The 12,537-nt window shown below is 30.4% G+C and overlaps 1 protein-coding gene across 1 annotated transcript in view; it reads right to left on the bottom strand.

Annotated features, from left to right (window-relative positions):
- LOC111639480 (tuberin-like) overlaps positions 1 to 12,537 on the bottom strand; it is an 85,026-nt gene that overhangs the window by 50,869 nt on the left and 21,620 nt on the right. Inside the window, exons 10-13 of the mRNA XM_023385371.1 lie at positions 12,235 to 12,283; positions 12,046 to 12,171; positions 8,531 to 8,604; positions 158 to 284 (exon numbers count right to left, since the gene is read on the bottom strand). Coding sequence (XP_023241139.1) covers positions 158 to 284; positions 8,531 to 8,604; positions 12,046 to 12,171; positions 12,235 to 12,283 — 376 coding nt within the window. The remainder of the gene's footprint in view (positions 1 to 157; positions 285 to 8,530; positions 8,605 to 12,045; positions 12,172 to 12,234; positions 12,284 to 12,537) is intronic.

Raw genomic sequence — 12,537 nt, 5'->3', positions numbered from 1 at the left:
CTTAAAGGAAAATAAGAAGAAACTCAATTTATTAAAATTTAGTCTTAATATATCTTTTATACATAATTTTTTAAATATTTTGAAAAATTAATATATTTAATTAAATTTCTTAATATGAAATTTTAAAATTTTGTTTCAATATATATATATACAATACCATTAAGAAGGATGGCAAAACAGCTGACATTGTATTTTCTAAAGATTGAACCCTCTTGTTACCCCATAAAGACATGCTCACAAAAAATATGGTTCCTCGAAGTAATGTTGGATCATCATAATTACTTCTGAAAAAAGATAATAATATACTTACATTCAATTAATAATAATGACAGACAGCTATTCCAAGCATGCATAACATACAAAACACATATACAGAAAAATAATTAGCAAATATGAAGAATTTGTCCACAAAATAAAAGAATTCTAGAGAACAGATAAGGTAATTCTCATGCCTATAATCCTTTCCTGTAGAGGCACACTACATGAAAGTCTTGAAACATTAGCACTTAACAACAGCATTACATAACATTACAGAAATCCATCATAATAGACACATGTCATGTAGGAAATTCTCAAATACAAACGCACACATCAATAGCACAAATAAAAATCACTGCTTTTTTTATGTTACACTTTAACCTTGGTCTGGCATAATACTGTATTAGGCACTGGTGTCATCTATACAGGACAGAATCCACCACTTATAAATAATAATAATAATAATAATAATAATAATAATAATGACAGATTTAAACGAAAATATCCCTATTTTATAGTTATAGAATACTATATTATTGACCCCAAAAAAGATAATTTTGTAAAAATAATTCTGCACATATAACACATGCACATAAACAATAAGTAAAAATAAAACAACAAAACAAACATTTGACAACACCAAGTATTATACAGTCATTTATGATAAGACAACAACAATCATTGATAAAAATAGACAACACTCACCAATGACATAGTAGATACAAATTTAATTAAAACATACACATACTAAATTTACAATTTGGTTCCTGCACAGAGAACATTAAATAACCAAAACAATAGATTAAAATAAATAGAAGTCAGCAATCTATGGCTTGCAGCAGGTGCTGAGCTTAGCATAGAAAAATGAAAAAGTAAAACAACACAAACATTATACTCTTAATTAATTTGCTAACAATTCGAAACAAATCCATTTTTATTTTACTATATTTTTATTATTTTTAACATGCATCTCTTCCACTTACAACTATTGTAAAATTCCATTTANGGTGATTTTTTTTTTTATTTTGCTGTTCCTCTCAGTTTCTATTTCTTCCAAACATTTGTTACTGCTTCTTCATACAATTCATGTTCAGGAATCATTTTTATTCATTACAATGTGCAAACTTATATAAATGATCCAATGCAAATGCACTTACACCAAGATCATTTAATTGCACACATCTCTTTTCTGTCAAATAAGATTTATATTAATATCTATCAAAAATCACAAACTTTTTTCCTTTGCTTGATTGAATCGTGTACTTTTTCTAAGGGCATGGAACTACAATATGAAATATATTTTTTTTAATGCCACCTTTGTAGGTGGCATTAAAAAAATGTTGGTCAGTGATAGTTGTTTACTAAAGATAATTGTATTTTATTTTGGCTTTAGTATATATTTATTTTTGTTTATTTTAATTTCATATAGTTTTTCCAACACTACCTAAAAAGTTGATGTCAATGGTAGTTGTTTACTAAAGGTAATTGTGTTTAATTTTGGCTTTAGTATATATTTATTTTTGTTTATCTTAATTTCAGAAGAGATTTTTAAGGCAACTAAATTTAATGGCAAAAGTATTGAATACTTTTTGCTAGGGATTGTATATACCAGGGGTGGCCAACTTTTATTTACAGAAGATCTACTTTTTATCTTAAAAATGTGCCGCGATCGACTTGTTGTCGTAGGGTTAGTCTAAGTGACGAGGGGGTGGTGTGAAATACATACTATGTTTAGATAGGTAAGAAAAGTCACAATTTAATTTAAAACATGAAGAAAAGGTACTTACATTGTAAACAGAATAAAAATTGAAACTCAACGTTGTCACTTTTGGGGACCACCACTTCACCCTTCCTCTTTCTCTTTCTACCGTGTCCCGACTACTCCCTCTGTCCCTCTTCCCACCTTTTTTTTTTGTTTTACGATCCTTTGTCTACATTTCTTATTTCCCTTTTACAACTGTACGCAAATGAATATCACATGGACCGACAAAACCGCATCTGAGGGAAGACGCGCTGGTCCAATATCACTACATTTGCGTTTGCGCGTTACGTTTGATTACAAGTGTAACACATTAATTCAAGACATCACGAGCGATCGACCAAAATTGGCTTCACGATCGACTTGTTGGCCACCCCTGGTATATACAATTCAATGACCCAGTATTTTTAGAAAATCTACTTATTATGGGATCTCTCTCTCTCTCTCTCTGTGAAGAGATGCATGTTCACTGAATTTAAATGTAGTCTATGTCAATCACATGATAAACAAGAGATCTTCACATACATAAAAACGTTGTTTTCAAAAGAAAAATTCAAAAGCTAGTCTCCTATCTCCTCCTCCATCTAGCAATCTTACTGTTATCCATAAAAATAGGTTAAAAACTCTCACAAACATGGTCCAAGTTGTCAGATCTCCTGAAAACTGACTGGTATCAGTCATCCTGGCATTATACAATAGGCTCATCCACTACAGTATATTAATCTCACACTACATTCAATCATATGTGTATATATATATGCACAATGAAAGTTCCAGCATAAATAAGTGTATATATATATATATATATAAGTGGTCATTTAATACAGGTAACTTATATGAAGACTCTATGGCTAAACTATTCGGTGCCAGAAAGTTTTGCCCGAAGTGTATATATATATATGTTGCAGTCAAAACCCATTTTTAGTTAGAATGTGTTTTAACTAGTTAAAACGCATCCTAACTAAAAACTGGTTTTGACTGCAACATATAGAGTGATTCGGGGTAAGATGGTAAGTGGGGGAAGTTGCCTAATTTTTGATATTTTCAAACGGTGACTTCACATATTGTCATGTATTTGTATGATGAATCGTTGGGCCAATATCGAGTGCGGAAAGCTGTAGTTGGCTACCATAACTTCATTTTCTACATCCGAGAAGAATAAAAGCTAGATAAGAACGAAGTTTTTGTTGTAAAATGTTTCTATAGTAATTTTAAACTAAAGGTTAAAATAGAATTTATTAAAAATTGTGAAAAACAATTAATGTATGATGTAGTTAAGGTTCTAAAGTTTCCGTTGTCAGCTATCGCCAATCCCGATCGGACATGCTGCAGCACGTGATTCTACTAGGCATCTTACCCCAACAAAATCCCAAAAGATGCCACATTTTTCTTGGGGTAACATGCCTATTTTTTGTTAATTGAATTCCAATATGTTTATTTTTAATAAATTTTTGTTTTTCTCGTTTTATTGCAGGATATGCATAGAAATTATATAAGGACTTCTCAAAAAGGCTTCTGGACTGAAAAAAGCTTTCAGCTAGCTATAGAGCATGTTAGAATGGGCTGAAACTTAACAATACTTATACTGTGCTGTTATACTTGCTATGAAGTACTTTGTACTACATAGCAAGTATAACAATAAATTAAATTTGGTATATAGTACTACATAGCAAGTATATGCAATAAATTAAATTTGGTTAAGAAATTCAAAAATTAATTTTATGCAATTATATTTGTTATCTTACCCTAATGGCATTTGGCATCTCACCCGGATACTTGGGTTGAGATGCCTAAAATGCCAGACAGTGAAAAAGTCGTCATTGTAAACACAATATACAATTTCTTTTTAATAAATTCCAAAGTTTTATTTGAAAAACATACTCCAGAATATGATATTTTCATTAGAGGGCTCCAAAATCCAAATAAGCGCTATAATTTCCTTCATAAGCAAAATGTTAGGCATCTTCCCCAAATCACTATACAAAACTTTATTTATTTCCCCCAAACATATTTATGTAGCTAAAATTAGTTTTAACTAATGTTAAAAGTTAAAACTAGTTTTATCTAAAATCAAAACATGCACAGCAGTACATTAACTTGACAAAACTGGTTTTGTCTAGTTAAAACTAGAATTTACTGCTAGTCAAAAATGAATTTGAGTTAAAACTAGTTTTAACTAGACAAAACTGGTTTTAACAAAGACATCCAGTATAAACTAGTTTCAACTTGTTAAAACGCGTTCTAACTAAAAACTGGTTTTGACTGCAACACATATATACACTTCAACGGGCACCTGTCAAAATGGGCAAAAATTTCTGGCACCGAATAGTTTAGCCATAGAGTCTTCATATAAGTTACCTGTATTAAACGACCACCTGTGTAACGCGATCACAAGCATTGATTTTTGGTCTGAAACAACATACAACAACTGTAATAAGCAACCACTTCCGCAAATATATATGGTCTAAACTATTGTTCAACGTTTTTCCCCTTCCTAATATAATGAATTAGTCTAAACTCTCGTTGAAACCCACCTCTGGCACTTCTCCCACCCTTAAAATTAGGTGCAGGTGTTAATGAATTAGTCTAGCAACAAAGGAAATTCATTTCAGTTTGTTCGAAATTGTCCGAAAAATGAAAGAAATGCAAAGTGCTGTCGTTAGAAGATTGTGTTAAAGTTATCACAACAGCGATTAGCAGGGAAGTTTAACTGTGGAAAAACGAAATTGATTTTACCGTAGACCTACAGTATTTTCCTTGGGAGTATAAAATATTGTACATAATTTGAGATTGTGATTTTTTAGATTGTGATTTGTGAAAATGTGAGATTTTTTACCAATTTTTACCTGTGTATAAGAAGAGTTCTTCAAAGCATTTTTTAAAGACTGTTACTTCTATGGTAGTGTATAAGGGATAAAGATGGACTCAAAAGTTATTTTAGACTTTTTGTACATAGTCCAAACTCCAAATTATGAAGAAAATACATCCTGAGTAATCACAAAGATTGTAAAATATTGTACACAATACAATTAATCGGCTGATCTCATCGTTTGATAAAATTTATTTATTTATTTTGAACCTCATATACAGTACATGTTCAATAAATAGTTTCTGTATCAACCTACCTTATTTCCACGATATTTTTAGAAAAACAATATTCAAGTAATTTTCGCATGCAAAATATTCAAAAAACAATAAATGCATTAATGCAAAAATCAGTTTTACAGGCAACCTTCCTTTTTCGATTCTGCAATGACAATCGCGGAATGTAATGAAATCGTATAATGAGCAAAAATAATAACATTGTTTTATTATTAATTAATAATTTTTCTTATTGTACTTAAGAAAATATTAAATATTAAAAAAATACAGTATTTTTAAAGTTAAAATAAGATTAAACTAATGAATACCAAAACCAAAGTGATGTAGAGATACAACGCACTTGTATATCGATGATGTAATACACGTAACTGAGGAGCAAACGAAAACAACCAAGTTCAATTAGTTAAGTCAGAAAAAGAAAGTGTGCATTATAATCGAGAAAATGTGACTATTGTATTAATCTTTAAAATATTGGTATTAAATCTGTCTTATAAAATCACGACGACTCCTGTGAATTGAGTTATCTGATAAGAATAAAATACAATACCAATATAGCACTATCATTGAAAAAATTCACTTATTTTTGCTCGCCTCCAGTTTTGCTTAGTAGAAATACTAAAAAGTGTGCAAAATACATATGGAAATACTGTATTACAGCACCACCTGTATTGGATGACCACCGGTCTAAAAGACCACTTTTTGAAGGAACTGTGGGCAGTTGCCATATACAGGTTTGTTTTATACACTTATTTATGCTGGAACTTTCATTTGTGATAGCCTACCATAATCTGAAGATACAATCACAGGCAGACACAGCCAAAAAAAGATCATATGCTTATCTTGCAATGGTGAATAGAAACACAAATAAATGATACTAGAAATTAGGTAATATAACCAAATATGCCAAACAATATAACACATAACCCAATAAAATAAGTCAGAAAAATATTCAAAATTAAAATACATACAAACACCAGAATACATCAATATACTAAAACAAAAACAACTAAAACACAATGACTTAAACAGTATAAAATATGTTCATTTTAGAAACAATAAATTATTATTCTATACACAAATATATAATAAAACCATCATATACAAGTACAGAATAATGATACACTAACACAACAACAAAAAAAAAGTTTTTTTTTTTTTTTTTGTTGGATAGAGTAGATTGGATCAAAAAGAAGAAACAAAAGATATCAAGTATGCTTTATGTTAAGATAAACACACATGAATGATATCCAAAGTTGAAAAATACTTTATGTCAGTATCATTCAGGAATCTGGTGTAAAAACACATCTTTGCACATGGTTAAACATTTCATGTAAGTTTCATGTACTTGAAATTAAAAAATTATGCCACTAATCATCCCATACAATACAGATCAATTACATGTCTCTGAATACAATATAATTCTTTCCTCTTGTATCAAATTGTGGCTGTCCGCCATTTTGTATATATAGTTATAGTATTTAGATTTAAGATTCTTTGTTCTTTTCCTTCCTCCTTCTTTCTATTAATGACCATTTCCGGTCACCCGATCAGGAGTGGGAAATTCGTGGGTCCTGATTGGTGGCTTACCGAAGTGAACAGGGCGCGGCCCTGCCCGTGGGGTCAACGAGGTGAACAAAGGGGTGAAAAAAGGACACTTTTTGCCTGGACGACGAGGAGAAAGGGTTAAGAAAGTCTCGTCGGGACATTAAGTCAGACTTAAGACAAAGAACCAGCCCAACGTGCGAAGTCTAGTGTAGTCCAAAGAGAAGAAAAAAAGGACTAGTGATTTGATTGATGAGAAATAGTAATCTACGAAAACCAAGTGCCAAAATTCATACTAGGAATGTTTAATAGACCAAGGTCGGCCGAGAAAACTCCCGCAATTATCGGAAACCACCATCAGGACCTCCTGTGCTAACTACCGGTAGACCCTTTCCTTCTTTCCTTTCCTTCCCTCTCATTAGTATAGTTTTAGGTTAAGTTAGATATAAGTTAGTTATAAGTTAGTGATTAAGACACATATCGTGATAACTAAAATTTGTAGGATTCCGAACGAGAGTAGAGACCTGTTGTATATATCTGTATTTTGTCTCTGACAGGCATAACTGTGTTACCTGTAAATTCCTGTTGTAATAAATCATTATTTAACTGATATCCTTTGAAAGATCTGTCTCGTACATCTTTAAACCTTCACAAAATAACATATACTAGCATTCTTACAAAACAATCAAAACCATGCTGTAGATATCACATGAAATAAAAAAATTACTCATAGACTCAGTTACTCTATAACACAAGTAAGCTCACAAATATCACAAATCTACATATGAAATATATTGATTACAAGAAGCATTTAACAATGTCCTAAATTCCTGATTACTACACTTACTACACATTTACAAAACATATCTGACACACATCCTATTTCTCAAAAACACTAGATACGAGCTTAAACTGCATAATACATTAATTGAAACAAACTAAATATATATAAAGCAAGAAATTTTTTCAAAGAGAGAGACTGAGCTCACTCTGATTCTGCCTACTCGAGAATAGCACAAATTTGTCAAGCAGATTATTGTAATACATATAAAAATACATGAAACAAAACAATGAATATACATTATCACATCTCATGTATAGAGATGATGCAGACACATACTCTGATGACATACCAATAGAGTTTGTCCTAAACCACTAAGCCAGTATCAGCAACCTTTCTTAAGAGAAGAGCCATTTTTTAAAATTGAAAAATTGAACAGAAACCAAAATACCAAGGTCAATAAGATGCATATGAAAAATCAATACTTATTTTTGTTCTAGTTAACATCTAATTAAAAACCATAATATATATATATATATGTATAACACTGAAAGTTCTAGGAATCCAATTTTTACACTATAAAATGATTTTGAGACTAAACTCATATCACCATCAGTTCACATTAAAAAATAGCATTATTCGAATGAAAGAACAAATTAACAATTCAAATAATAGTTTAAATATTTGTGAACAAAATAATATGTTACAGCATAATAATGCTATTTTTCTGAAAAATATTTTATTCAAACTATTAATCTATTCTTTTGCTCAATTATGTTTATTTTTAATGTTATTTGATGATGAAATGGTTTAGTTTCAAAAATCATTTTACTGAATTCCTAGAACTTTTAGTGTCTTATACATGTTTTAACATAAAAAACAATGTATAAGACACTAAAAGTTTCAGGAGTTCAATAATAGATATATTGATAGAATCAAGTTTGACAAAAAGTATTAATATTTAATATCTAAGCTACTCTTTTTTAATTAAATTAAAAATATTAAATTATTTATAATAACTTGAATAACTGAAATATTCATTATTTTAAATATCATTAAGTAATGTTATATTTATAAGAAAAACTTACATGTCTTGTAATGCTTTACACATTGTATAAATACTATAGTGGCCTAAACAAGTTCCTAGTAGATTCCTCATGAGCTGGTAATTAAAAAATTATATAGTTTATAATTTAGTTTTTAATTAAAGAACCTAAAATTAAATTTCAGACAAAATAAGGTGTTTTTTATTAAATATTATAATAATATTTAATATAGATGTTATGCAATCCATCTTTTCTACAATATACTATACAATGAAACCTTAATTTATCTTTCCTGGATATATTTTTTTCCCAGAAACATTGTTCATTTTCTAGATTCCTGAACAAATTCTATTTAAACCATGAAAATTAAACTTGCATCAATCATTCCTCAATTTATTGTTTTCTTGAAACTATTAGTCAGAATTTTTAATCCTGGATTGATCATTTTTAAGAAAGACTAACAACACACACATAAATGTTAGTAAGTATCAATGATAGTAACAGTGATTAGCTGTGCAATATTCCATGTGTCTTACGTGTCAGATTAGCTAGAGGGGAAGATTGGCAAGAACCTGATCCAGTTATTGAAACCCGTCCCTGTACAGTTTTTCCACATCTGATAAGTTTCAATGCTTCTTGGTGCCAAAATATTATGAAGTCTACAATCTTTCTAGACTCAAGACTAAGACAATACGGTACATAGCATGCAAAATTAGTATCCTGTAAGCCAGTGTTTTTCAACCTTCTTGAATATGCGACCCCTTTAAAGTTAAAAAATTCTGGCGACCCCCCTAGGGCCATATTAAAACTATATCAGTGCTTTTAAAAACTATGTATTTAATTTTCTTTCTGTTCAGACAAATTATTGTTGATTAAAATGAAAATTTCAGAAGAATCGACAATAACTTAACACACACAAAGCATGGGACTTCCTTTAATTATAACGTTGGGCATGGGGAGCTGTTGACCTTTTTTCCTCTTTTTTTTGTTTTTTAGGATCTGAAGTTTCAGCTTCTACTTTTACACCTTTTATTTCATTTTGCAAATCAGCTCAACACTTTTTTCAGCTATCATTTTCTGGTGTGAGCCGTAATTCTCGCTGAAATTGTAGTTTTTTTAATGTAGTGTAGCACCTACAAACACTTGTCTTTTTCTTTTACCCGCGACCCCAGTTTAAGGCTTCGCTACCCCCTGGGGGTTGCGAAGCCTTAAACTGCTGAGTTGTTTAAATTAGCCCCTGGGGTTGCTTAAATTTTGTTAAAGGTTGAAAAACACTGCTGTAAGCTATTCACTTTATTGTTCCAATATGGCAACAAATGACCCAATCTATAGTCTAGAATTATTTTGTAAAGTGTGGCTATATGAAGAAAGAAAAAGGGTCAGACATGACAAAGGTCAATGAAAGTGTTAAGATGACATCATGCAAAATGAAGACTGAGGTAGTGTTGGCTGGGATCAGGCAACACTACAAATTGATGCTTACATGACTGTGGACTAGGAGCTTGTGACATGCGATATACTGCAAGTTTTCATTTAACATGTCATTATAACATTATTGAGGAAAGATACAAATAAATTTGTAATCATTTACAGTTGTTGTTGTGAATTTTCTTTATAAAGTGATTCTTTGAGTAGGAAATAAATGCTGAATACAATATACATATGCACATACAATCCAATAAGAATAGTGTTAACCAGATTCTTTTCTTGAAATTTGATTAATATAATTTACATTCATTATACATTCACTTTTCTCAGATAACATGAACCTATATTCACATTAACACAAGTCATCATTTAATATTGTAAGTAAACAAATATGCCCTGTTTGCATTCATTTTAAATTCAAACACCGCCCTTCTACAGTTCATTGTAATCACTAATAGTTTCTTTTTGAAATGTGTGATGATAGGTGGTGCTCCTTACAATTTCTCTTTGAAAACAGTTATTCTTTATTACTCATACAGTAGAACCCCTCTAATCCATCACCTTTGGGACTGGGGGTATGGTCAGAATGCAAAAAAGGTCAGATTATCAGAAAAAAGTAAAATAAACAATCTTCTCTTTGTCCAGTCTCTGTAGCACTGCTAATTTTTCATTTAATGAAAGAGTAACGTGTTTACATTTCACTCCTGGCATGTTGAAAACACACACAATGTAAAACATATACTGTAACGAATACAGAAGAATGCCACGGATGGTGAGTCACTGACGAGTCGGGACAAGTTTCTCGACTCTGACCACGGTCAGATTAACCGGAGTGACGAACTAGCTGAGGGCGGACTAGAGGGGTTCTACTGTATTTAACAATCTCTAGTAATGAGGATTTAGCCTCCTTCCCCATACTACCCTCCACCCTACAACTGCAGTCACTCACTGATCTTCAAATTGAGAAAATAATTATCTTACTTGTTTACATTAATCTTTCTTTAGAAGGCCATCTGGGGGATCTGGGAGACCTGGGATTGAATCTGGACAAGTCAAATAATCCCCAGGAATTTTTTGGGGGGTCCATTTGGATATGTTGGGCCCTGTCCCTCACCACCTGGCCAAACCCATAATGGGCTTGCAAAAAGAGGCCTTCTTAGAGCCCACAGGGCAGAAAGAATTAAAAAAAAAGAATCTTTCTTACATATGACACATACTTTGAAATAAATCATATTTATTTCAATGTTTAATATTAGAAGTCTTTCGGATCTTTATTTAGAAGTATGGTGATGTTTTGTAACAAGAAATATGCTGTAAGAACTTAACTCTTATTTGTATCTGGTAGTCTCCAGTAATATTGATTTTAATTTCATTATAAACTGTTTCACTTAATATTGAAGTTTTGAAGAACTTATTAATGATGTTAAATGAGGACCTGTTATACTGTATATGAAAGAAATGTGTAGTGAGAAAAAATGTGAAAATTGCATGGAGGAGGGGAAGATGGTAGTAGTGATAAAAACAATAAAGCCAAGGCAATCAGTATCAAGTTTTACCAAATCACTTTGTTCATTCAAGTCCATGAAAGCATTTTTGTTTGCTTATGACATCAGTGATAGAAACCAAGCAATCATCACAAATATTAAAAGTTTATTGTTGTTATAGTTTTATTACAGTTCAGTTTGGAAAGGAAAAGTGCTATTAAACAAATGTATATTAATGACTATTTTAAAAATAAGCAAGGTTGATTGGACTTGATAGTGGAAAAAATATCATTGAAATACATTTTTTTTGATTTAGCAAATACCTACAGGCAAATTTGACTTTTTATAAGTTCCTGATCTATTGTTTTTCTATATCTGTAGTTTATCCAGGTTTTCTAATAAAAAAATACATCAAGGTTTCACTATAGACAAAATGTACATAGTGTATCAAAAAAATAAAAATATATTGTAACCAAAGTAAAATATAAGCAGTTTATAAAAACAATTTATCAAACATCTAAGTTATAAATACTAAAACTAAATTTTTATTTAAAACTTTATCATTATGTATAATTTTGAAATCTGATATATTATGTAAATTTGATACAGAAAACAGAAAATTAATTAAAATAAAATTTCTAATACCTTCCAACTGACTTGGCAAAATTTTTCTAAATTCACTGTTCTACTAAGTGTTGTTATAACAGAGGGAATAATATTTGATGGTGGATAACTATAACAAATTACTGCATCCAGTACTTGAAGACAGAGCTAAAAAAATAATACACATGAGACTGAATGAATTTACAACATTATTAGTATTTTAAGTTTTACCTGAACATCATCTTCACTGTTCGTTCTTTCACAAAGAGTACATGTATAGCTGTAATAAAATACATTTACATGAAATTTATTGAAAATTGTGTTTATCAACAAGTATAATAAACTTTTATTTATATGTAAAACTTAAATCATAGTTCTAAAACTAGTGAAAATTACAGAATCAAACCAGATTTAAAATTCTGTGTTTAATGTGAGATGTTTCAAAATAAATATCCTTAAACTTTGAGGAAATTTGTGTATGTGTGTATGTATATACCAGTACATAGACACTATGTTTAATATTATATTGTAAAT

Source organism: Centruroides sculpturatus, unplaced genomic scaffold, assembly GCF_000671375.1.
Source record: "Centruroides sculpturatus isolate CEXI.00-Female unplaced genomic scaffold, Cexi_2.0 scaffold1297, whole genome shotgun sequence".
Lineage (NCBI taxonomy): Eukaryota > Metazoa > Arthropoda > Arachnida > Scorpiones > Buthidae > Centruroides > Centruroides sculpturatus.
This window is presented reverse-complemented; position numbering and strand designations above follow the sequence as displayed.